Source organism: Eretmochelys imbricata, chromosome 3, assembly GCF_965152235.1.
Source record: "Eretmochelys imbricata isolate rEreImb1 chromosome 3, rEreImb1.hap1, whole genome shotgun sequence".
In the NCBI taxonomy this organism is placed as follows: Eukaryota; Metazoa; Chordata; order Testudines; family Cheloniidae; genus Eretmochelys; species Eretmochelys imbricata.
Window position 1 is genome coordinate 158,127,196 of NC_135574.1, and position 27,211 is coordinate 158,154,406.

The following is a 27,211-nucleotide window of genomic DNA, read 5'->3' on the forward strand; positions in this document are numbered from 1 at the left end:
GTGAACAGTTTATACCCGTCCATGACAGTGCTCCAGTCATGTGAACTGCCCCACCAAGTTTCTGTTGTTCCAATTACATCATAGTTCCTTGGTTGTGCCAGGACTTCTAATTCTTCCTGCTTGTTTCACAGGCTTCTTGCATTCGTGTACATGCACCTAAGATAACTAGCCAATTTCCCTACTTTCTCAGTATGAATCAGGAGGCTTCCCATCTTGTACTCTCCTCCTTGTGTTTCCTCCCAGTATCCCACTCCCCCACTTAACTCTGGATTTAGGTCACCATCCCCTGGCGAACCTAGTTTAAAGCTCTCCTCACTAGGTTAGCAAGCCTGCCTGCGCAGATGCTTTTCCCTCTCCATTAGGTGGATCCCATCTCTTCCTAGCAATCCTTCTTCCCGGAACAACATCCCATGGTTGAAGAATCCAAAGCCCTCTCTCAGACACCACCTGCGTAACCATGCATTCACCTCCACAATTAGACGGTCCCTACCTGGTCACTATCTTCACTAAATATTGATGAACAAAGGACAAGTTGCTGCTACTTTGATGTTCAAGAGCACAAAGGAACCAACATATGATCCCCAGTTTATGAACATTGGTAATACGGTCATACCTGTGCATCTTCCTCGGGGCAGATGCGTAGTTGCTCTATACTACCATCTGGGACTGTAGAAAGAAAGGAATGTAGCCAACCTAGAGCAACTCTGTGTACCCATGCTGGAATCCCCATAGTAGGTAACAAACACCTTGTGGTCAACTCTGTCGAAAGTTCTTGATGTAAATAATTAACATACACACTCTTATCTTTATCTATCTCCTCATAACTATTGCAGTTTCTGGATGTTGTGTGCTTAAAATTGATTGATGGGATTCAAGAAATCTTAGGAGTCCAGTTATTGCCAGAACTGCCTCACTATAATGTTCTCTCTAATCTTCCTCAAAATGAAGGTTCTCAGGGGAAGGCAAACATTGACAAGATTATCTAAATCAAGAAATGAAGCCATTTTGCCAAAGTTGAAGTAGTTCAGAGTATAAAATGGTTAGAATTGCCTAGCAGAAGCCCTTAGGAGCTTCTTGCTTATCTGCCCTAGTGGGTTCCTTTTTGGGGATGTTAAGATATGCAATTTGTCAAGTTGGCTGTACTGCCACTGGCCACTTGTGGCATTTTCAATTTTAGCTGCGGTGCTGAATAGGTGCTGAAACGAGGTAAAGCTGTTAACATTAACATGTTTACTCAACTTTTATTTTTAGATTGGAAAGATTCCTCCAACCTATTAGCTTAAATTTGTAAATGAATCTCCCTCTTAAAAATATCTGTTTTCAGCAATTCAGCAAAAATATAAAAAAAAAAATGGTGAATAGCTTCCTAATTCATAGGCAATTTAAACTGATATATAAAAAATAGATTATTGTGTTGCCATTCTGCAGTTCCAAATTTGGAAACTCCCCAAGTCTAACTGGTCTCAGTGTAGAAAATGACATATCAAGTAGTAAAGGTAATTGTACAGCTCTAGGGAATAGATCTTTAATCAGAAAGGAACAGATTGAAGAATGAAGTTTGTAACTGCCTACAGTGCTCATATCTAATTCTGGACTTCATAAGTTTTTACAGCTATTTACTTAAATGAGTGACTGTATCTTGCATGCACTAAAATTCATGTACTGCTTTTAAAGAGGATTGAGGTGGGAAAGGAAAATAATTATAATACAAGGCTAAGCTTTCTGCAATATGTTTTATTTTAGGGAAACAGATGTTCATGTCAGGTGATTCTCTGACTTAATTAGAAATTGGGGCATTGCTTTCAAGCTTCTAGTCCTGCCTCTCATTTAGGGGTTCTGTGCAAAATTTGTGAAAAGTGTGCTGTCGTGCTGGATATTTATCATGTAGGTTTTAAAAGTGTCTGGCATACAAGAGCAATTGAGCATTAAAATATTGTATGCTCCTTTTGGCTTTGATGCAGTTGCCTATAAAAAAAAAAGTAGATGGTGGTAGCCATGTTTTTTCAGATGATTTAGAGGAATAGGATTTATTTAAATTTTATAAAATATAGGACTTAAAAGGACTGACTTTTTTTTTTTAAATAGCTTTAGAAAATTTGGACAGCCATTTGGAAGAACCTAATGTCCTAATAATAAGCATAAGAAAGGATGTTCATCTCACTCTTCAACATTTGTAGGCATAGCAGTACCGCCTGACCATTTTTAGTGAAGTTGTTCATCAGAGGATGATCTGTAAACAAACAGTAGTTACATGGACGTATGTTTGGTATGTTGGATACTTGTGTATGCTATCGAAGAGTCTTACTAATATTATAGTGACAGGTTTAATAGAAGCCAGCGGTCCTTATTGTAGGGTTGCCAACACTCTGATTGCAGAAAACTGAACACCCCTGCCATTCCTCTTTTCAGAGGCCCTGCCCCCCACTCACTCCAACCTCCTCCCTCCATTGCTTGCTCACTCATTTTCACAGGGCTGAGCAGAGGGTTCAGGTGTGGGAGGGGGTGAGGGCTGGGGCACAGGATTGGAGTGAGAGCTTTGGTGTGGGGCCAAGGATAAGCGGTTTGGGGTGCATGAGGGTACTCCAGGCTGGGCCCAAGGGTTTGGAGTGCAGGAGGGGATGCGGGCTCTGGGATTTTGGGTGTGGGATGGGGCTTAGGACTGGGGTAGGTGGTTGGGGTGCAGGAGGGGATGAGGGGCGCAGGCTCCAGTGGCGCTTACCTCAGGCAGCTTCCAGAAGTGGCCACCATTTCCCTCCAGCTCCTAGGTGGAAGCATGGCCAGGAGCCTCTGCATGCTGCCCCAGCCTGCAGGTGCTGCCCCCGCCCACAGGTGCGGCCCCCTCAGTCCCCACTGGCCATGGATCCTTGCCAGTGGGAGCTGCAGAGCCGGCGCTCAGGGTGGGGGCAGCATACTGAGCCCCCATGGCTGAACCTCTGCCTCAGAGCCGGAGGGAAATGCTGGCTAATTCCGGGAGCTGTGCGGAGCCAGGGCTGTCTTAGCCCCGCTGTGCCGCCAACTGGACTTTTAACAGCTTGGTTAGTCGTGCTGACTACTGAAGAGAAATAGCTTCTAACTTCTGTTTTTAAAAAAAAAAAGTTTCTATGTAACTGTCACACTTCCATGTGTTTCACGGGAGTAAAAAGGTATGCTGACATTTCTCTCAGTTGTCTAAACTTATGATAAAATGTGTTCCAGAGAGAAGTTGCCAGTGCACCGCGCTGGCAGTAAGACAATGTGGATTCTAGTCATAGCTTTGTCATGGATTTCTTGTGTGACCTTGGGCAAATCGCTTGACTTTCTACCTCAATTTCCAGGAAATTGAGGAATGAGTCTTCATACTCAGCCCTTTGTAAAGGGCTAAATATTATTCAGTTGTCAGTTTTTAGTATTTACCTTGTTTACATAATTTGGCCAATTAAAAATACTCTTATTTGAAGCCTAAAAGACTTTAAATTTTTTTTATTTAAATGTCGTGGCATTTATTGTACAATTCAAGTCTAATATTGTCTATTACAATATAAAGACTTTAGTCATAAAAAATTGGCTTTAAAATGAAACTTATTCTTTCCCTTGTAGAATTTCAAAGCCTTCAAATTCTTAATTACTATTTACAGGCCCCCCAAGTAAAGACTGATTGAATTTGAAGTTAGAGATGTATGAGTTTTATTGCATGAAGCCCCTTCCTAATTGAACCAGTTCCTGTGAAATGGATATTGGCAAGTAAATGCCTTCTCTTGTAGTAGTGATACGCATTTCTGTGAGATCAGTCTTCAGTGTGTCCCCCTCTGGGAAACCTGAAACTAACAGTGGAAAAATTTAGGGCCATCAAGTGATTAAAAAAAAAAATTATCACAATTGATCGCAGCCATCAATAAATAGAATACCATTTATTTAAATATTTTTGGATGTTTTCCAATTTTCAAATATATTGTTTCAATTATAACAGAATATAAAGTGTATGCTGGTCACTTTATATTTTTTTATTACAGATATTTGCACTGTAAAAAACAAAAGAAACAGTAAAAAGAACAGGAGTACTTCATCTGATGAAGTGGGCTGTAGCCCACGAAAGCTTATCCTCCAATAAATTTGTTAGTCTCTAAGGTGTCACAAGTACTCCTGTTCTTTTTGCGGATATAGACTAACACGGCTGCTACTCTGAAACCTGTCATAGAATCATAGAATATCAGGGTTGGAAGGGACCTCAGGAGGTCATCTAGTCCAACCCCCTGCTCAAAAGCAGGACCCATACCCAATTAAATCATCCCAGCCAGGGCTTTGTCAAGCCTGACCTTAAAAACTTCTAAGGAAGGAGATTCCACCACTTCCCTAGGCAACGCATTCCAGTGTTTCACCACCCTCCTAGTGAAACAGTTTTTCCTAATATCCAACCTGAACCTCCCCCACTGCAACTTGAGACCATTACTCCTTGTCCTGTCCTCTTCCACCACTGAGAATAGTCTAGAACCATCCTCTCTGGAACTACCTCTCAGGTAGTTGAAAGCAGCTATCAAATCCCCCCTCATTCTTCTCTTCTGCAGACTGAACAATCCCAGTTCCCTCAGCCTTTCCTCATAAGTCATGTGTTCCAGACCCCTAATCATTTTTGTTGCCCTTCACTGGACTCTCTCCAATTTATCCACATCCTTCTTGTAGTGTGGGGCCCAAAATTGGACACAGTACTCCAGATGAGGCCTCACCAATGTCGAATAGAGGGGGACGATCACGTCCCTCGATCTGCTCGCTATGCCCCTACTTATACATCCCAAAATGCCATTGGCCTTCTTGGCAACAAGGGCACACTGCTGGCTCATATCCAGCTTCTCGTCCACTGTCACCCCTAGGTCCTTTTCCGCAGAACTGCTGCCTAGCCATTCGGTCCCTAGTCTGTAGCTGTGCATTGGGTTCTTCCGTCCTAAGTGCAGGACCCTGCACTTATCCTTACTGAACCTCATCAGATTTCTTTTGGCCCAATCCTCCAATTTGTCTATGTCCCTCTGTATCCTATCCCTGCCCTCCAGCGTATCTACCACTCCTCCCAATATAGTATCATCCGCAAATTTGCTGAGAGTGCAATCCACACCATTCTCCAGATCATTTATGAAGATATTGAACAAAACCGGCCCCAGGACCGACCCCTGGGGCACTCCACTTGACACCAGTTGCCAACTAGACATGGAGCCATTGATCACTACCTGTTGAGCCCGACAATCTAGCTAGCTTTCTACCCACCTTATGGTGCATTCATCCAGCCCATACTTCCTTAACTTGCTGACAAGAATACTGTGGGAGACCGTGTCAAAAGCTTTGCTAAAGTCAAGAAACAATACATCCACTGCTTTCCCTTCATCCACAGAACCAGTAATCTCATCATAAAAGGCGATTAGATTAGTCAGGCATGACCTTCCCTTGGTGAATCCATGCTGACTGTTCCTGATCACTTTCCTCTCATGTAAGTGCTTCAGGATTGATTCTTTGAGGACCTGCTCCATGATTTTTCCGGGGACTGAAGTGAGGCTGGCTGGCCTGTAGTTCCCAGGATCATCCTCCTTCCTTTTTTTAAAGATTGGCACTACATTAGCCTTTTTCCAGTCATCCGGGACTTCCCCCGTTCACCACGAGTTTTCAAAGATAATGGCCAATGGCTCTGCAATCACAGCCGCCAGTTCCTTTATCACTCTCGTTTGCAACTCATCCGGCCCCATGGACTTTGCACGTCCAGTTTTTCTAAATAGTCCCTAACCACCTCTTTCTCCACAGAGGGCTGGCCATCTATTCCCCATGTTGTGATGCCCAGCACAGCAGTCTGGGAGCTGCCCTTGTTCGTGAAGACAGAGGCAAAAAAAGCATTGAGTACATTAGCTTTTTCCACATCCTCTGTCACTAGGTTGCCTCCCTCATTCATTAAGGGGCCCACACTTTCCTTGGCTTTCTTCTTGTTGCCAACATACCTGAAGAAACCCTTCTTGTTACTCTTAACATCTCTTGCTAGCTGCAGCTCCAGGTGTGATTTAAAGTCCAGGTGTCAAAAGAAACAGTATTTTTCAATTAACCTAATACAAGTACTATAGTGCAATCTCTATCATGAAAGTTGAACTTACAAATGTAGAATTATGCACAAAATACCCTGCATTCAAAAATAAAATAATGTAAAACTTTAAAAGTCCACTCAGTCCTGTTTCTTGTTCAGCCAATCGTTCAGACAAACAAGTTTGTTTACATTTGCAGGAGATAATGCTACCCGCTTCTTGTTTATAATGTCACCTGAAAGTGAGAACAGGTGTTTGCATGGCACTGTTTTAGCCGGCGTCATATTTACATGCCAGATGTGCTAAAGATTCATATGTCCCTTCATGCTTCAACCTCCATTCCAGAGGATGAGTCCATGCTGATGACGTGTTCTGCTCAATAATGATTCAAAGCAGTGCAGACCAACACATGTTCATTTTCGGCATCTGACTCGGATGCCACCAGCAGAAGGTTGATTTTCTTTTTTGGTGGTTTGGGTTCTGTAGTTTCTGCATCGGAGTGTTGCTCTTTTAAGACTTCTGAACGCATGCTACATACCTTGTCCATCTCAGGTTTTGGAAGACACTTCAGATTCTTAAACTTTGGGTTGAGTGCTGTAACTATCTTTAGAAATCTCACATTGGGACCCTCTTTGCATTTTGTCAGATTTGCAGCAAAAATGTTCTTAAAATGAGCAATATGTCCAGAGTAATCATCCAAGACTACTATAACCTGAAATATATGGCAGAATGCAATAAAACGCAGAGCAGGAGACCTACAATTCTCCCCCAAGGAATTCAATCACAAATTTAATTAACACACTTTTTTTTAATGAGCGTCATCAGCATGGAAGCATGGTCTCTGGAATGGTGGCCAAAGCATGAAGAGGCATATGAAAGTTTAGCATATCTGGCACATAAATACCTTGCGATGCTGGCTACAAAAGTGCCATGCGAACGGCTGTTCTCACTTTCTGGTGACATTGTAAATACGAAGTGGGCAACGTTATCTCCCGTAAATACAAACAAACTTGTTTGTCTTAGCGATTGGCTGAACAAGAAGTAGGACTGCGTGGACTTGTAGGCTCTTAAGTTTTGCATTGTTTTGGTTTTGAGTGCAGTTATGTAACAAGCAAAAATCTACATTTGTAAGTTGCACTTTCACAATAAAAAGATTGCACTACAGTACTTGTATGAGGTGAATTGAAAAATATTTATTTTTACAGTGCAAATATAAAAATATCTAGTGAGCAGTGTACACTTTTTGTATTCTATGTTGTAATTGAAATAAATATAATTGAAAATGTAGAAAAACATCCAAAATATTTCATACATTTTAATTGGTATTCTATTGTTTAACAATGTGATTAAAACTGCGATTCTATTTTTTAATCGTGATTAATTTTTTAGTTAATCACGAGTTAATTGTAATTAATCAACAGCCCTAGAAAAGTTATCATTTAAGTTCAAAACAAGCAAACAAGAAAATATTGAGTCAACACATTATTTTGGCTGAAATAAGATGCTTGAAAAATTAATCCATATCTTTTATATACAAATAATCTTTCTTAAATGGAATGCTAAAACGGCACTAATTCCTATGTAAAATTGAGATTGTAATATTCCCATAGGATTTTTAACTTTGTCCACTTACACACTTAATTACAATAAGGTTTTTCCATTACATGTCCTTGTAGCATACATGTACTACATAAAAAAAATCCAACTTTTTAATCTATTTTTATCCACCCTTTATTTAAATTGGGTTTTTTATTTAAATATTGGGGGGGGGGGTTAATACATCTATTTGAAATAGACAAACCTGTGTTAAGCCAGAAATTTACTATAAACTAGTGAAACCATTTCATTTAAATAAAATATTAGGCAGTACATGTTTGCTGCCAGAGTTTTAAAGAAAGTCAAACCACTGAACTGGCAGAAGCTGTTGGCTAATCATCTGGACTCAGAATTCGTTGAAGTGCTAAACTAGCTTTCGACTGCAAAAGCCTCTTTCTGAAGATGTAGACAGAATATTTTCTTCATTTCAATTTATTCAAGTAGTTCATTCAAAGTCAAGAAACTGGTTGGGTTTTTATAAATCAGGAAAGCCTTTTCTCCTCTCACACCTGGTTTCTATCCATAGATTGGGAGAGAATCAGATCTATTGGTTTTGAAAACTTGAAGGCCATGGTAGCTAGAAACAATCACTAACCGCAGATTTTTCCTTTATTTAATAAATAAGTTAATTTGAAGTGCAAAACGTGTTTTGATATAAACTTTTCTTTTGTGTCCAACACATTTGAGATAGTTTTAATTAATTTTTAAATCTAGTTTGTGCCTTTGAATTAAATTCAATTTCCATCCAAAGAGAGCTTTAAATTGACTTGATTTGTGTAATCATCTAGTAAATAAGTAATGCATCATTCACAATTTTCTAATATTATAAAACATGTAAAAATTGAGAATCTGAATAAATGCAAGTTAAGCTATATAATGGCTTAAATCAGGGGTCTCCAAACTTTGAGATGAAGGCCATATTAGATTTTTGAAGGGGCTTCACAGGCCGAAGCGACTGTGAAAGAAATTAAATATATGCAAAATGGTTTAAAAAAAACACTACTGTGTCAGTGTTGCATTAAATTCTAAATCAGGTATATAAGTTAATCGATGCAGCTACTGTGAAATCACACTATTTGTCAGTACATTAAAAATAATTTCATTTTATTTTTTAATTTTTGTCTAAAAACTCAATTTATATCATACAAATTCAAATACTGCCTGTTTGCTTCTCCCTGTGCCTGCTCGGCTGCAGCAGCAACTCTCCCCTAAGTTGGCTCCCCTTTTGCGGAGGGACTGGTTCCCGGGCACACTCACCCGTCCACACAGCTCAGCTGTGCTGCCTCCCCGCATGAGCTGCTGCTGGTGGCCCCTCCTCCTGCCTGCTCAGCGTGCCTACTCAGCTGTTCGCTGCTTCTCCCCTGTTGGTTGGAGGGCCGGACAAAGGGAAGCCCCGGGCCGTAGTTTGGAGACCCCTGGCTTAAATTAGTGTGATATATGGTATCCTCCTGGTTAGCAAAAAGAAGCAACAAATGTAGTGTAAATACTATATTTAGTTGCAAAGCAGCGACCAACTAATGAGAATCAACATTTATTTAAATATACTAAAAAGAACACATCCAAAACAAAGATAAAATTATTTAAATCTATGTGTCTAGGTTGCTGATTTAAATCATGATAAAAATTGGTGATTTAAATCACTTCCATTTAAATAAATATACCCTGACTACATATGTGCTTCTTACGCTACAAGAAAAGTTGGAGTTCTTTATTTACCATACAGTAAATCACATTATGCAGTGCTAGATCTATATGTAAAGAAAGATCCTGTTGTAATGTGTATATTCAAGCAAAAGTAAAATTGCTCTCGGAATGTGCTTGACTTGGAATTGCTCAACTCTAGAGCCACCAGTTAAAATTTTAATATTGCATTAATATAGTGTTCAGAGCTAGCTTGTTTTTTTAAAAAATATGAAAATATCAAAATTAAAGAATGATGAGGTGTGCAACCAGAACTGCTGGAAAGAGCTTCCATAGGCATTTAAACAACTGGCTGTAGTCTTTTGCATAAAAGATGTTCTTCATGCCCATTCCCACTAACTGACTATTTCCCACTCCATGGAATCATTCTAGCAAAAACAAATCAAACTAGGTGTTTCACAATACAACAAAACAGTGATGCTAAGTCATCATGCAAAAAACCTCCCCGAACCCTCAGAGAAATGCATAAATTCTTGCATATAAATATAGAGATGAATGTCCTCTATAAAAACCTTAAGAAGAAGCAGCCATTGTTATCTTAGAAACAGTATGCAGAAAACCTCATGTATTCATAAGTGTGTACCTGTTCAGGTTCTAATGATGGTGTCAAGCTCACAAGTTTTAAAAACTGACAAGATCATGTCTCTTGAAACCAATAAAACTTTCTGCTAAAAAACATTCAACTGGTGTCCTTTCAGTTACGGTATATTGTGACTCTCATTAATTTATTCATTCTCAGGATGTGCTATATATAGAGAGAAGGTCTTGCATTCTTCTTGAAACTTTGCAAAAAATTACACAACTTCAGAAAGTCACTATTCAAAGATTCTGACTTCAATTAATGTGCTTAGTGAATGGAAAAAGTAAACATTTTAAATCAAAATCTAAAATACTAGCTTTCATTAAAGAACAAAATAAGTAATTCCATCAATTTACATATAGTAGGTCTAAGTTTCTTTTTCTTCTATAAGTGCTAAATTGGTAACTTTTCAAATATAACATAAGCAAAAACCATCATGCACAGAAGGGGGAAAGTAACAGGTGAGCAGATTTCCCTAGAAGCATATGTTTATAGCCAAACATTTTAAAATAACTGTAGGGGCATACAATTTTGTCTTCATTTGCAGACTATAAACTGCATTAATTATAAATTAGGATTTCAAACCTTTTTGTGTTCCTCCAGATCAGTTTAATTCTGATCTCTAGCTGGAGATATTTAACAAACTGTTGCTGAAGCAAGAACTATCAAGAAAGCACTCTTTCCTCTTGAGAGAAGTTATATTCAATGAGATGAAAGAGCCAGGCAATAATAATGTTCTCTTCGATTGCATGAAATTAGCAAGCACAGGAACCGAGTGTGTTTATTGTGTAGAACCTTTGCTTGCAGAGCCACTGATTTGAGTCTCCCATGAAGGAATTAAACAGATGGAGTGAATGCAGAGTTTCTGGATAACGTTTTGGTACAAGCAAGAGAGAAGATGCTTTGAAGGGAGAAGTTTGAGGAATGAGTGGAAACATGGATTTTATTAGAGAAGAAAGAATCTGGATCCAGGTGGCATGAGACTGTTGGAGGAACATGAAGAGAAAATGTAAACTAAAATATCCCATTTCATAGCTCTCTGTGTGATCTATCTGTTATAAATTTCCAGTATATAAAGAGTGGCCAGGAGAAAGTTTTTTTTTTTTTTTTGTAATGCAAAGACTTTATTTTATTTAAAAAAAATTCCATGGTAGTGATTTAGTAAGAAATTTCAAAACATGTTGCTTCCAAACAGAAAGGAGAGAATGCTGTGTTTGTGCAGAGATATCTGCTTTGAGTACACTGAAAACAATCTTTGTGTGTGACCAGTAGCATGATAGCTAGTGAAATGCTTTGAGCAACACAGATTGCTATTCAAACTCCTCACCTCTCTGGACTCACCCTTACATCCGATGAAGTGAGCTGTAGCTCACGAAAGCTTATGCTCAAATAAATTGGTTAGTCTCTAAGGTGCCACAAGTCCTCCTTTTCTTTTTGCGAATACAAACTAACATGGCTGTTACTCTGAAACTTTATCTTTGAGTGGTCATGTTGGTGGTTATTTGGAATAGACAGTCCATCCCTAAAACCTAGAGAAATATCTTAGATGAGAAATTACAGGTAAATGTTCTGTAGAGAAGAGATTTATAAATGAGCCAAAAATATACAAGATGTAATTCTTAAGCCACTGTGGCAGTGTTACTTATGTTAAGGTACATTGCAAGCCTTGTGCTTTTGTCTTTTATGATGATAGTGAATTATTGTGAACAACAGGGATGCTTACAGCTTTTTCGGTCCAGTCCAAACCCATAAACATCAAAAAAGCAGACTTTAATAAACTCAGAAATCTCATGGGTAAGGTCCCCTAGGAAGAAAATCTAAGGGAAAAGAGGATTCAGGAGAGCGGACAGTTTCTGAAACAGGCAATATTAAAGGCATAAGAGCAACCTACCTTGATATGAAGGAAAGGTAGAAAGACTATTAAGGGGTCACTATGGCTCCATCAGGAGGGCCCTACCAGTTTCACAGCCGTGAAAAATGTGTCCTGGACCTTGAAATAAGCCCTTCCCCCTGAAATCTGATCTCCCCCTTGCTGTTGGGAGTGCCCCAGTCAGAGGTCTCCTAGCTGCAAGTCCCAGCTGGGCTGGAGAGGGAAAGGATTTGTCCTACCCCTGCATGGTCGCTCTTGCTCTCGGGGGGATCTGAGCCACCTCAGAGTGCCTGCCCCTCCTTCAGGAAGCTCCCTGTCCAGCACCGGAGGTTCCTGCAGCTGGAGGAGACTTGTGGAGGTGGGTCTGAGATCCCCCTGCTCCTGGAAGCGCCCCAGTCAGGGAGCTCCTAGCTGAGTGTCCCTGCTGGGCTGGAGAGAGAGACATGACTTGTCCTTCCCTTGCATGGCAGCTCGGGGAGGAGGGGCGATCAAAGCCACTTCCGGGTACATTTTAGGTCGGGACCCCCATGGTTACAACACTGTGAAATTTCAGATGTAAACAGCTGAAGACGTGAAATTGACCAATTAAAAAACCCTCTGGCTGTTAAATTGATTAAAATGGACCCTGCATTTGGTAGGGCCCTATCCATCAGGATTTCCTCAATGTCCTGAAAGTCAAGAAAACGAATCCTACAAAAAGCAGAAACATGGACAGTTTAAGGATAAGTACAAAAGAACAACCTGGGCATGTGGAGGATAAAATCAGAAAGGAAGATAAAATGCAATAGGAAGAAGAGAAAGTAAGTAAAGTGTAGGTTCACTCCTTGCTTAACGTTGTAGTTCTGTTTCTGAAAAATGCGATTTTATGTGAAACGAAGTTAAGCGAATCCAATTTCCTGATAAGGATTAATGTAAATGGGGGGGGGGGGTTAGGTTCCAGGGAAATTTTTTTCACCAGACAAAAGATGTGGGTGGGTGTGGGTGTGTCTCTTATATATAAAAACAATTTAATGCTGGTACACAGCGGTGATTGTGAAGCTTGGTTGAGGTGGTGAAGTCTGAGGGTGGGATATTTCCCAGGGAACGCCTTACTGCTAAATGCATCTGAAGAAGTGGTTTTTTACCCCCGAAAGCTTATGCCTAAATAAATGTTAGACTTTAAGATTCCACCGGACTCCTTGTTGTTACTGCTAAATAATGAACTAGCAATCAGCTTGAGTCTTCAAGGGTTAACCCATTGTTGTTAATGTAACCTCACACTCTATAAGGCAGCACGAATGGAGGGAGGAGAGGCAGCATGGCAGACAGAGAGAGACACCATGTGTGAGAGAGAGATGCGCATTGCCCCTTTAAGTATACTGACCCCACTCTAAGTACACTGCCTTTTTAAGTAGATCAGCAAGTTGAGATAAAAGCTGCTACCAGGAAGTTCCCTCCGTCCTGAGCCCTGTCATGTTTCCCTCTCCCACCATGGAAATGGAGTAAGTGGGGGGAGGGGGACACTCTCACATTAGCCCCCTCTTCCCCCTGCTGCAGAGCAAGCAGGAGGCTCCAGGGAGCAGCTCCAAGGCAGAGGGCAGGAACAGTACATGGCAGTGGAGGGACGGACAGCTGAACTGCTGGCAATTGATAGCCTGCTGGGCGGCTGCCACACAGGCAACTTAGGGGAACGGGGGGCTGCCAGTCCACCCTGGTTCCAAGCCCCCACCAGCTAGCTCCAACAGGCTACTCTTCCTGCAAGCAGTGGACAAAGCAGGCAGCTGCCAAACGATGTTACAAGGGAGCATTGTGCAACTTTAAACGAGCATGTTCTCTAATTGGTCAGCAACCAAACAACGTTAACCATGACGATTTAAGTGAGGAGTCACTTTACTTAGTGGGGAAGGAGAGCTAATAATGGCTGACACCAAGAAGGCTGAGGTGGTTTAATGCCTATTTTGCTTCGGTCTTCAATAAAAAAAGCAATGCTGACTAGACCCTTACCAAGGTTAATATTAACAAGGGGAATGGAACACAAGCTAAAATGTGAATTAACAATTCCATTTTGATTTGAGTTTATTTAGTATGAAATATACTTTGACCAGCTGTGCTCAATTTCATCAAGTCCAGAAGTTTTAGGATGATGGTTAATATTTTATTATATGGAATTGTCAGTTATCTCTGACATCAAGATGCATATTTGAGTAAAAACTTTCTTCTGCTTGTCCTGCAATGAAATCTTACACCTGTTTGATATTTGCCTGTTGCTGTGGAAATGGTTGCCACTAAAACTGGAAAATCGGAGGAAGAACAGATGGGCTGCAGTGGGACAAGCTCTTATTTTATTTGCATCAGGTTTGTTTTTTAATCCACAGACAAAAGAACGAATTATGAAACACAAAAAACTGAATGGATTTCTTTGACATGCAACTCCCTCTTAAGGCTTTCAGCTTTAGATCTTACGGTACAACTGGTCCGTAGATGAGATGCAACTTTAGATTTAAGCAGGTTCTAGAGCAGATTTGCGTTTCCAAGCTCTCGGAAAAGGGAGAATCCAGAAATTGTTTTTTATTAAAATTTAAGGTATAGGTTACACCTTTGTTTCTTCAAGGGCTTCCCTTACCCAACCACACAACACCAGATCCAGAGCAGGAGCAATTTAAACAATTGTTCTAAACTTGAAAATTTGTGCTGTTACAAGTTAAGATTAAAATTTGTAATGAACTAAATTATAAAAGCTATCTTTAAATCCCACTGTTGGGAAGAGTACTTTATTTGAAATTTGTAAAAATTGTTAAAGGCAAAACCACAAAAAATGGAAATTAAGGCCCTGATAGTGTAAACACGTCAACAGGTACATTACTCACATGAATAGTCCTAATGACTTACTGACTTCAGTGAGACTACTCATGCTTAACAAGCATGTACATAAGTGTCTCCAGCTCTAAGAGCTAAAATTGTGTATTTAATCTTTTCTTTCAGTGATGTAAAATTTGTCATTTTAAAACTCTATTTCTTCAGTGTTGACAACAGAAAGTTAGTTTCAATAGTTTAACAATTTTATGAATTTTTTTTTATACATACAAGACAGTTTTCAAAATAGGAGCCTAAAGTTTGGTGCCTGAGCCCATGTTTAGGTACCTAAAGATGGGATTTTCAAAATCAACTAAATAACTTAAAAGAACAAGTACAATTGACTTCACATAGCAAACCCTAGTGGAGGGTAGAGCCTTGATTAAACTTTTTCAGCTTTATTCGCTGGAGGAACAGTCAGCTGTGGATAGGGAAGGGGCAGTGGCTGCATTCCTCAGTTCTCTACCCATGGGGCCAGGTGAGGAGGCCCGGGATATGGGGTGGGGGGACAGAGTGCGGCATACGGGGCTGTTGGGGAGTCACATAGACTGTGGTTCAGAAGCACTAATAGGTGGGGAAACAGACTCGGGGGGAGGTACAAGAGCTAGTGGGATGACAGCTTTAAGCCAGGGTCTGAATGGGAGTGGGGGTTCAGGGACACATGGGGATGAGGGAGGAACGGTGGCTGAGTGGGGACATTTGGGGATGAAGGGAGGAGGGACATGGGGGGAGATGTGTCTGACTGAATGGGAGAGGCTAGAAGGCATCCAGGGCCCTCATGGGGGAGGCTCCCTACCAATCCCCCACACCCAACAACACTTCAGGTTTGCTCCCAGCCTCCTTCCCAGCAATTACTTCCTTCTCCCTCAGCTCCTCCGTTACCCCTGACTTCCCTAAGCCTTTGCACTGCTTCTGAAGGGAAATATGTTTCAGTATTATATTACTCAAAATTCTTTATTAATATAACTAGTAAGGAATCTTTGTCAAAAAACATTTCCTGAATCTTTTTTGTTTGTTACAGATTCAAATGACAGGCATTTTGAAATAAATTACCAAAATAATTGAAACTGGTGGAAAGAAAAGGAGTACTTGTGGCACCGTAGAGATTAACACATTTATTTGAGCATAAGCTTTCGTGGGAAAAAAGCTCGTGAAAGCTTATGCTAAGGTACATTTGTTAGTCTCTAAGGTGCCACAAGTACTCCTTTTCTTTTTGCGGATACAGACTAACACGGCTGCTACTCTAAAACCTGAAACTGGTGGGATTACGTTGTGTTATTTTGGCAAGAAACATACGCAGAATTTTAAAATATTGCATGCAGAATTTTTAATTTTTGGCACAGAATTCCCCCGGGAGTGTGCTTCCCATCATGCTGTGGCATTGGTTTACTACTGATCCTTTAAAAGAAGGGTATGATGTACTTCACAGAAGTGAAGCTCTAACTGAGCTTAACCGAGAGATGTGACTATATTGAATCCCACAGTAAAATGAAGACTAAAGCATATAAACCAGAAATGACTCTGATAATAGCATTCATCTGCTATGTACCCCACTCTCCTTTTTTATTTCACTTTGGTTGGAGACCTTAATATATTGAGACCAGTTCCAACTAGGCTTTAGAATTTAAGTTTTAAAAAAGTAATTGATACCTGGTCGATGTAAGTAGTAAATATTGGCTACAAATGAGTGTTCTAAATGCTGTGCTATTCAGATGTCCTAGATGTGACTCAGGTGATTTTATAGCAACTTAATTAACTGTAGGGGTGGCCAAACTATAGCAATTGATGCATGCTTACTTGTTAAAAATAGTTGGCCAGTTATTGTTACTTTCACATTCATGTTTGTAGATAGTAACATATCCATTAACAATCCATGACCATCAAGAACAATTCTACAGAGCTTATATTTTTCTTGCTCTTGTATGTGTCAGAAAGCCAGAATTATGAAGCAAAATAAGTAACTACTCTCCAGTTGAATGTATAACAGAGTAATTTCAACCTTTTGGGAAGTGGGAGAAATAATAATTTCTTTTTCAGGTTGATTGCCAGTGCCAGCCGTTTTTGATAACAAAATAGCTTGATATGCCAATACTGGGTTTTCATTTTTATACCTTTCTGTCAATACATGGTTGTATTTAGTAGAAATTATGCATACTTACTTTTAAATGCTTACACCTACATTTCTCAAATTGCTGAAACTGATTGTTTAATTTTCACTGCAGATCCCTAACATTAAAACAGTGGCTTTAACTACTAGAATATGGTGGCATTCATCACTTTAGCAAATTAAAGCTTTTTTGCCCCTTTGCAGCCCCTCACTCCACATCTGTTGGAAAATGGCTGAGTAAGTGCCAGTCCAATATGTACTTTGCTGGTAATGTAAAACTCACTGCATTGTGCTGTGGAGGCAACCTAGAAAGGCATGGAAAGTACCGTATATACTCGATCATAAACATTTTCACTTATCCATCTTGGGGGGGGTCGGCTTATAAAGGAACCGGTTTATGACCCATTCATAACCCGACCCTATAATTCAGGGGTTGGCAAACTTTGGCTCCCAGGCCATCAGGATAAGCCGCTGGTGGGACGAGATGGTTTGTTTACCTTGAGTTTCCGCAGACATGGAGGTAAACCTAAGTAAATAAAGTGTCCTGGTGCGCCAGCTGCTTACCCTGAGGGGCCGGGACAGCAACTGGTGGGGAAATTTTTTGGGGAGGAGAAGCTGGGGGTCAGGAGAGTAACCCCTGTGGACTCCCCCCTCCATGACCCCACCCCTAGCCTGGGACCCCCACACTCTCCCCATCCCTTCCCACCTTATCTGGGGAGGGCCAGGGGAGGATGTCCCTGGCCTGGCCGCAGCCTGCTCTGGCAGGCTGGGCGGCGCGGCCACAGCCTGCCAACCCCGGAGCTGTAGCTGCTTTGGACGCTGGAGGGAGAGCAGCCTGGCCAGAAGCGGAGAGGCTGTGTCCCACCTCTCCCTCTCTCTATACCCGTTCATAAGCTGACCCCCTTCTCTGATGCTTCCCTTTTTTTTTTTTTTTAAACTAAAGTATACTCTTTATATTTTTTTGCTAAATATATTGGTCCATCTTTACCATTAATACGGTTCTTTTTGCTCATACCTTTTGTGAGCAGAACTCTACTTCAGAATGATACACTGTAAGTGAAACAATTGCTGTGCTATGGTGCTAGCAATTCTACATTGATGAAAGGTAAAATTCCTGTAGGGTTACCTTAACTTGCCCGGTAATTTTTGTGTGTGTTTTGTTTACATGTAGCGCTTTCATTTGCCTTAACTCTGCTTTTACTTTTTAACCTTAAATATCTGTTTTCTTGTCTTAATAGTGAACAGAGCATCTGCCAAGCACGAGCTGCAGTTATGGTCTACGATGATACCAATAAGAAATGGGTACCAGCTGGTGGGTCGACTGGATTCAGTAGAGTTCATATATATCATCACACAGGAAATAATACATTTAGAGTAGTGGGCAGGAAAATTCAAGATCATCAGGTAAGTGAACCTCTAATAATTTTCAATGGGAACTTAGTTTTAACTATTATACTTATTCCATTTAAGAAATCTCTGTTCAGTAAAGTAATGGGACTATCAAAAATAATAAAAATACAAATTTAGCTTATGATATCGCCCAGGACATATTGGGCATTTTCCAAACATTCGAGGAAAGTATGGTCATTGCTGTAAGGACAAACAAGTGGACAGGGAAGGAGAACAACATGAAGCAATTTATGTGCAAGCCAACTTAATTCACAGTAAACTGTTTAAGCTCTGATATCGCTAAAACAGAATTTTTCTTCCTAGACCTGCTCGATTTCCCTTCTTCTCTCACTGTCAACGCCGTCATCCTCCCAGTTACAGGCCCGCAATCCTGGGGGATTATTTTTGACTGCCACTCCCTTTCCTTTGCCCTACACATCAATGCCATAATCAAATGTTACACTTCTTCCTACTTGGCAGCTCCAACCTTTTATAGCCATCCTAAAAGCCAGATCTTTCATTCAGAAACCTCATTGTATCCAGACTCAACTACAACAGTACCCTCTTCTCTGAACTCTTCCCCCCCCCCTCCTATTTTTTTGTATTACTGCCTTTCTTTCTATCCATAAAAACTGGAGCATTAAAGTCTTCAGCATAGTGATGATAGAGGAAGTTTGTGAGCTGATGAGATTGTCAGATGACAAGTTGTAAATTCAGAAGAGCAATTGACCGTGGGCAGAGCCTTTGGGTGCCCCCACAGATAATGGAAGAGGCGAGGAGGAAGAGCCAGAAGAAACAGTGCAGCTGCTCCCTGGCACCGAGCACAGAAGGGAAAGTTATCAGGTCCGCCCACCCCAGAGCTGCAAGGGGGTACCTCTCTGACTGAACTACTAAGCGCACCCAGGGATCCGCTTCTGACTCCTGGGAGCAGCAGGGGACCTCGGCACTTGTTAGTGCCTTCGACACCTGGGGATATTTTGGCCCTTCCGGCACTGCCTATGCTGCATCCCCAATCCAAGGGCAAACTAGCTATGGGCTCACCTCAAAGGACAGAGGCGTATTGCTGGTCTCCGGAGCAGAGGCACTGTTCCTCGACTCCGCAACCTTGATCCCCAGCTCTGCAACCATGGTCCGTGGCCATACACCCCAGGTCACTGGCTCCACGTTTGCGGTCCCCACCATTGCAGCGCGGATTGCCAGCCTACTCAAGGCACTGAACTCCGCATTCCCAGTACCATTCCTTCTCCCCCAACACCTTGGTGTGTGCAAGTCTCCTTCCCCAAATGACCTTTGGCGTGCCAGTTGCCACCTGTACGGGACCACTCTTAACCTTCACATCACCAGTCCCCATTAACGCAGCACCGCTCTCTGGAAAATCATTGGTTACTACCTGTTAGGCACTGGTCTTCCGTCCCTGATGTCAGCTGCAGACACGTGAGGTGGTCACTGAGGGGAGACTTGTCTGGAGCTGCAGCTAGCAGGAGATGTCAAGAGTAACAAGAAGGGTTTCTTCAGGTATGTTGGCAACAAGAAGAAAGCCAAGGAAAGTGTGGGCCCCTTACTGAATGAGGGAGGCAACCTAGTGACAGAGGATGTGGAAAAAGCTAATGTACTCAATGCTTTTTTTACCTCTATCTTCACGAACAAGGTCAGCTCCCAGACTGCTGCACTGGGCATCACAAAATGGGGAAGAGATGGCCAGCCCTCTGTGGAGAAAGAGGTGGTTAGGGACTATTTAGAAAAGCTGGACGTGCAGAAGTCCATGGGGCCGGACGAGTTGCATCCGAGAGTGCTGCAGGAATTGGCGGCTGTGATTGCAGAGCCATTGGCCATTATCTTTGAAAACTCGTGGCGAACGGGGGAAGTCCCGGATGACTGGAAAAAGGCTAATGTAGTGCCAATCTTTAAAAAAGGGAAGAAGGAGGATCCTGGGAACTACAGGCCAGTCAGCCTCACCTCAGTCCCCGGAAAAATCATGGAGCAGGTCCTCAAAGAATCAATCCTGAAGCACTTGCATGAGGGGAAAGTGATCAGGAACAGCCAGCATGGATTCACCAAGGGAAGGTCATGCCTGACTAATCTAATCGCCTTTTATGATGGGATTACTGGTTCTGTGGATGAAGGGAAAGCAGTGGATGTGTTGTTTCTTGACTTTAGCAAAGCTTTTGACACGGTCTCCCACAGTATTCTTGTCAGCAAGTTAAGGAAGTATGGGCTGGATGAATGCACTATAAGGTGGGTAGAAAGCTGGCTAGATTGTCGGGCTCAACGGGTAGTGATCAATGGCTCCATGCCTAGTTGGCAGCCGGTGTCAAGTGGAGTGCCCCAGGGGTCGGTCCTGGGGCCGGTTTTGTTCAATATCTTCATAAATGATCTGGAGAATGGTGTAGATTGCACTCTCAGCAAATTTGCGGATGATACTAAACTGGGAGGAGTGGTAGATACGCTGGAGGGGAGGGATAGGATACAGAAGGACCTAGATGAATTGGAGGATTGGGCCAAAAGAAATCTGATGAGGTTCAATAAGGATAAGTGCAGGGTCCTGCACTTAGGACGGAAGAATCCAATGCACCGCTACAGACTAGGGGCCGAATGGCTAGGCAGCAGTTCTGCAGAAAAGGACCTGGGGTGACAGTGGACGAGAAGCTGGATATGAGTCAACAGTGTGCCCTTGTTGCCAAGACGGCCAATGGCATTTTGGGATGTATAAGTAGGGGCATAGCGAGCAGATCGAGGGACGTGATCGTTCCCCTCTATTCGACATTGGTGAGGCCTCATCTGGAGTACTGTGTCCAGTTTTGGGCCCCACACTACAAGAAGGATGTGGATAAATTGGAGAGAATCCAGCGAAGGGCAACAAAAATGATTAGGGGTCTAGAACACATGACTTATGAGGAGAGTCTGTGGGAGTTGGGATTGTTTAGTCTGCAGAAGAGAAGAATGAGGGGGGATTTGATAGCTGCTTTCAACTACCTGAAAGGGGGTTCCAAAGAGGATGGCTCTAGACTGTTCTCAATGGTAGCAGATGACAGAACGAGGAGTAATGGTCTCAAGTTGCAGTGGGGGAGGTTTAGATTGGAGATTAGGAAAAACTTTTTCACGATGAGGGTGGTGAAACACTGGAATGCGTTACCTAGGGAGGTGGTGGAATCTCCTTCCTTAGAGGTTTTTAAGGTCAGGCTTGACAAAGCCCTGGCTGGGATGATTTAACTGGGAATGGTCCTGCTTCGAGCAGGGGGTTGGACTAGATGACCTTCTGGGGTCCCTTCCAACCCTGATATTCTATGATTCTATGAGTTGGATCAAGAGTTCAGCCCTTCACCACATAAACAGCAATCCCCTTGGGTTCTGGAGGACAACACTGCGGTGGCAGCGGCTGCGTGGCAGCAGGGCCACTGGCTAGCTCAGTAGCCCTTTTGGATTCCGTGGGACCTTCCAATGATACCAGTGCCATATTTGCATCACTCCTCTCAGGCCTTGGAAAAGTTACCCCCCGCACCACTGACACAGAGTTCAGAACAAGGCATGGGCTCTGACATAGGGACAGAGGAGCAGTTGCCGACACCAGTGGAATCTTCCACACCCCTCCACCAGTGGTGCCATCATCATCTCACCAGAAGAGCAGTAGTGGGGCCCTCACACTTGTCCCTTCCAGATGACTTTACAGCAGGGATTCTTAACCTTTTTCTTTCTGAGCCCCCCCCCATAACTTGGGGTTGTGGGCTTGGGGTGCCAGACGCTCAGGCATAGGTGTAGTTTGACTTCAATTTTGGGTGGGCAGGGTCCAGCGGTACTCAGAGAGCGAGTGCCACCTCCACCCCCTGACTTACTTCAGCAGGTCACCCAGCCTGTCTGGGTTGGGGAGGAAGGCACAACCAAAAATTATAACTCAGAGGTGGGGGGCTTAGCTTCAAAAGTTTGAAAACAGCTCAGGGTGTAGGGAGTTTCTTGAGCAAATGGTGTAGTTTCTTTTGGTAACCCGCAGTGGGATCAAAGGGTAATGGCATGTAGAATGTGGTGTTAGAGAGCTGCCTAGCAGCCTCTTGTTTATATTCCAACCTATTCATGATGATGACAGCACCTCCTTTGTCAGCCTTTTTGATTATAATGTCAGAGTTGTTCCTGAGCTGTGGATGGCATTGTGTTCTGCACGGCTGCGGTTATGAGGCAAGTGATGCTGCTTTTTCACAATTTCAGCCGGGGCACGTTGGCGGAAGCACTCTATGTAGAAGTCCAGTCTGTTGTTTCAACTTTCAGGAGGGTACACGCAGAATCCTTCTTTTTGTAGTGTTGGTAGGAAGGTTTCTGTGGGTTAGTGTGCTGTTTAGAGGTGTGTTGAAAATATTCCTTGAGTCAGAGATGTCAAAAGTAAGATACCAGGTCACCGCAGAACTGTATCATAAAAGAAACCATTTGCTTAAGAATCTCCCTGAAAAAACACAGGAACAAATCTGCACGGACACACCCCTAGAACCCTGACAAAGGGTATTCTGTCTGCTACCCAAGATCCATAAACCTGGAAATCCTGGACGCCCCATCATCTCAGGCATTGGTACCCTGACAGCAGGATTGTCTGGCTATGTAGACTCTCTCCTCAGGCCCTACGCTACCAGCACTCCCAGCTATCTTCAAGATACCACTGACTTCCTGAGGAAACTACAATTCATCGGTGATCTTCCAGAGAACACCATCCTGGCCACTATGGATGTAGAAGCTCTCTACACCAACATTCCACACAAAGATGGACTACAAGCCGTCAGGAACAGTATCCCCGATAATGTCACGGCAAACCTGGTGGCTGAACTTTTTGTGACTGTCCTCACCTACAACTATTTCACATTTGAGGACAATGTATACCTTCAAGTTAGCAGCACTGTTATGGGTACTCGCATGGCCCCACAGTATACCAACATTTTTATGGCTGACTTAGAACAACGCTTCCTCAGCTCTCGTCCCCTAATGCCCCTACTCTACTTGCACTACATTGATGACATCTTCATCATCTGGACCCATGGAAAAGAAGCTCTTGAGGAATTCCACCATGATTTCAACCATTTTCATCCTACCATCAGCCTCAGCCTGGACCAGTCCACACAAGAGATTCACTTCCTGGACACTACAGTGCTAATAAGCAATGGTCACATAAACACAACCCTATACCAGAAACCTACTGACTGCTATACTTACCTACATGCCTCCAGCTTTCATCCAGACCACAGCACACGAACCATTGTCTACAGCCACGCTCTACAATACAACCGCATTTGCTCCAATCCCTCAGCCAAAGACAAACACCAAAAGATGTCTATTAAGCGTTCTTAAAACTACAATACCCACCTGCTGAAGTGAAGAAACAGATTGACAGAGCCAGAAGAATACCCAGAAGTCCCCTACTACAGGACAGGCCCAAGAAAGAAAGTAACAGAACACCACTAGCCGGCACCTTCAGCCCCCAACTAAAACCTTTCCAGTGAATCATCAAGGATCTGCAACCTATCCTGAAGGACGATCCCTCAGTCTCTCAGATCTTGGGAGACAGGCCAGTCCTCGCTTACAGACAGCCCCTCAACCTGAAGCAAATGCTCACCAGCAACCACACACCACGCAACGAAAAAACCTAACCCAGGAACCTATGCTTGCAACAAAGCCCATTGCCAACTCTGTCCACATATCTATTCAAGGGACACCATCATAGGACCGAATCACATCAGCCACACCATCAGAAGCTCGTTCACTTGTACATCTACCAATGTGATATATGCCATCATGTGCCAGTAATGCCCCTCTGCCATGTACATTGGCCAGACCGGACAATCTCTGTGCAAAAGAATAAATGGACACAAATCAGACTTCAAGAATTATAACATTCAAAAATCGGTCAGAGAACACTTCAACCTCCTTGGTCACTCAATTACAGACCTAAAAGTCGCAATTCTTCACCAAAAAAACCCTTCAAAAACAGACTCCAATGAGAAACTGCAGAACTGGAATTAATTTGCAAACTGGACACCATTAAATTAGGCTTAAATAAAGACTGGGAGTGGATGAGTCATTACACAAAGTAAAAACTATTTCCCCATGCTAATTTTTCCCCTACTGTTACTCACACCTTCTTGTCAGCTGTTTGAAATGGGCCATCCTGATTATCACTACAAGTTTTTTTTTCTCCTGCTAATAATAGCCCACCTTAATTTGATTGATCTAGTTAGAGTTGGTATGGCAAGACCCATTTTTTCATGTTCTCTGTGTGTGTGTGTGTGTGTGTGTGTGTGTGTGTGTATACACACACTCACACGTCTTCCTACTGTATTTTCCACTGCATGCATCTGACAAAGTGGGCTTTAGCCCACGAAAGCTTATGCCCAAGTAAATTTGTTAGTCTCTAAGATGCCACAAGTACTCCTCATTCTTTTTAATAAAGTTTGGAAATTGCTGCTCCGACGTATTTTTTTTTTTTAAAAGAAGCTATTCATCTGGGTGTGGAAGTAAATAGAAGGGAATATCTTACTCACTGAATGTGTACTAGGGCAATCTTTGCTAGACACTGTTTTTCAATTGCAAAAAGGGGCCTGGCTTTGAGAGGGGTTGCCATCCTTTTGATTGGTGTTTGAGAGGTGGATAGCATAGTGTAGCAATCTAAAATACCAATATTGCCAGGCATATGTGTCGGGGAATGAGGAGAGATGCTTTCACTTTAAAAGTGAACCTCATTTCAATTTGATTTTTATGTAATTTACTTTTATATAGACAGCAGTCCAGTTATTCAACTAAGAAAGATTTAAAAGTTTGGAGGAGAATAGGTATTAAGTACAAGTAAAACTTAATTACAATAGCCTTGGTGCCTTACTTTGCTCAGTGATTTGAGCTTTGGCCTGCTAAACCCAGGGTTGTGAGTTCAATCCTTGAGGGGGCCATTTAGGGATCTGGGGCAAAAATTGGGGATTGGTCCTGCTTTGAGCAGGGGATGGATGGACTGGATGACCGCTTGAGATCCCTTCCAACCCTGATATTCTATGATTCTTTTTTTTTTTTTTTTTTGCGTACTTACACTTAGGGCATGTCTACACCAAGAAGCTTTTTTGCACTAACTTTTGTTTTTCAAATTAAAATTTCCTGGGTCCACATGATGCAATTCTTCTTTCAAATAAACCAGTCAATAACTGGAAATTGAATAACCTACTTTGAAAGTGGATTTAGTTAATTTTGGAATGAGTTAGTGTGTTAAGTTCATGTGAATGCATCTGTATTTTGAACTAAGTTGACAGTACAACTGCTATCCCATACTACAAGGCATCACACCAGAATCTACTTTCTGTTTGCCTGTGTGCCCTAGAATCATAGAATATCAGGGTTGGAAGGGACCTCAGGAGGTCATCTAGTCCAACCCCCTGCTCAAAGCAGGACCGATCCCTGACTAAATCATCCCAGCCAGGGCTTTGTCAAGCCTGACCTTAAAAACTTCTAGGGAAGGAGATTCCACCACCTCCCTAGGTAACGCATTTCAGTGTTTCACCACCCTCCTAGTGAAAAAGTTTTTCCTAATATCCAACTTAAATCTCCCCCACTGTAACTTGAGACCATTACTCCTTGTTCTGTCATCAGATACCACTGAGAACAGTCTAGATCCATCCTCTTTGGAACCCCCTTTCAGGTAGTTGAAAGCAGCTATCAAATCCCCCCTCATTCTTCTCTTCCGCAGACTAAACAATCCCAGTTCCCTCAGCCTCTCCTCATAAGTCATGTGTTCCAATCCCCTAATCATTTTTGTTGCCCTCCGCTGGACTCTTTCCAATTTTTCCACATCCTTCTTGTAGTGTGGGGCCCAAAACTGGACACAGTACTCCAGATGAGGCCTCACCAATGTCGAATAGAGGGGAACGATCACGTCCCTTGATCTGCTGTCAATTTCCCTACTTATACATCCCAAAATGCCATTGGCCTTCTTGGCAACAAGGGCACACTGTTGACTCGTATCCAGCTTCTTGTCCACTGTAACCCCTAGGTCCTTTTCTGCAGAACTGCTGCCGAGCCATTCGGTCCCTAGTCTGTAGCGGTGCATTGGATTCTTCCATCCTAAGTGCAGGACTCTGCACTTGTCCTTGTTGAACCTCATCAGATTTCTTTTGGCCCAATCCTCCAATTTGTCTAGGTCCCTCTGTATCCTATCCCTACCCTCCAGCATATCTACCACTCCTCCCAGTTTAGTGTCATCTGCAAACTTGCTGAGAGTGCAATCCACACCATCCTCCAGATCATTTGTGAAGATATTGAACAAAACCAGCCCCAGGATCGACCCCTGGGGCACTCCACTTGATACCGGCTGCCAAGTAGACATGGAGCCATTGATCACTACCCGTTGAGCCCGACAATCTAGCTAGCTTTCTATCCACCTTATAGTCCATTCATCCAGCCCATACTTCTTTAACTTGCTGGCAAGAATACCCTGTAATGCTCTGGAGTCATACAGACCAAATGTTACATCCCCATTTAAATGTTGCAACCAGGATCACCCCATTTGCGATTACACACTCCTGGAGCCACATACCTTTCTCATTATTTTAGCACTGCTACAGCAGCCTTGCCCCATGTATCCTCATTGTGTCATGAAGAGGTCATATATTTCCTCACAATTTGGGGGGTGGGGAGGAGTCTGACTCAGTAGCTGATTGTTGACCCCTATATTTTAATAGTCCATGGGCCCCAGCAGGACTGGCACCCACTCCCTACCCCTATTTCTCATCCCTTTTCCCACGTCCTCTCAGTTGACTGCTGTGGCCTACAACTCCCATCCCATTCAAGCTATTGGCACTGTGATGGGTTTAAATAAAGAGGCATAAATTACAGAACCACAGGTAATAAAAATAAGATAATATAAAAAGTACTTTGCTTTGAACAATGGCCTGAACTTGCAGCTATACATAGCATTTTGTGCGTTATACTTCCCAAAAGGAGGCATCTAAAAGGCATAGAAATTATAAGGCACTTGGTTAGCTGTAATCAGACTGCCAGCATTGCTAACCCCTTCCATTCTCAACAATTACTGCTGAACTCTATTTATTTTTTAATGCACTTTGTAAATGCCTGTAGGTGAGAAAAAACAGAATTTA

General features: G+C 42.5%; 1 protein-coding gene across 2 annotated transcripts in view; it reads left to right on the plus strand.

Moving 5' to 3' along the window:
* ENAH (ENAH actin regulator) overlaps nt 1-27,211 on the plus strand; it is a 172,909-nt gene that overhangs the window by 48,022 nt on the left and 97,676 nt on the right. For both annotated transcript variants that reach the window (XM_077811921.1, XM_077811923.1), the window contains exon 2: nt 17,954-18,119. In XM_077811921.1, coding sequence (XP_077668047.1) covers nt 17,954-18,119 — 166 coding nt within the window. The remainder of the gene's footprint in view (nt 1-17,953; nt 18,120-27,211) is intronic.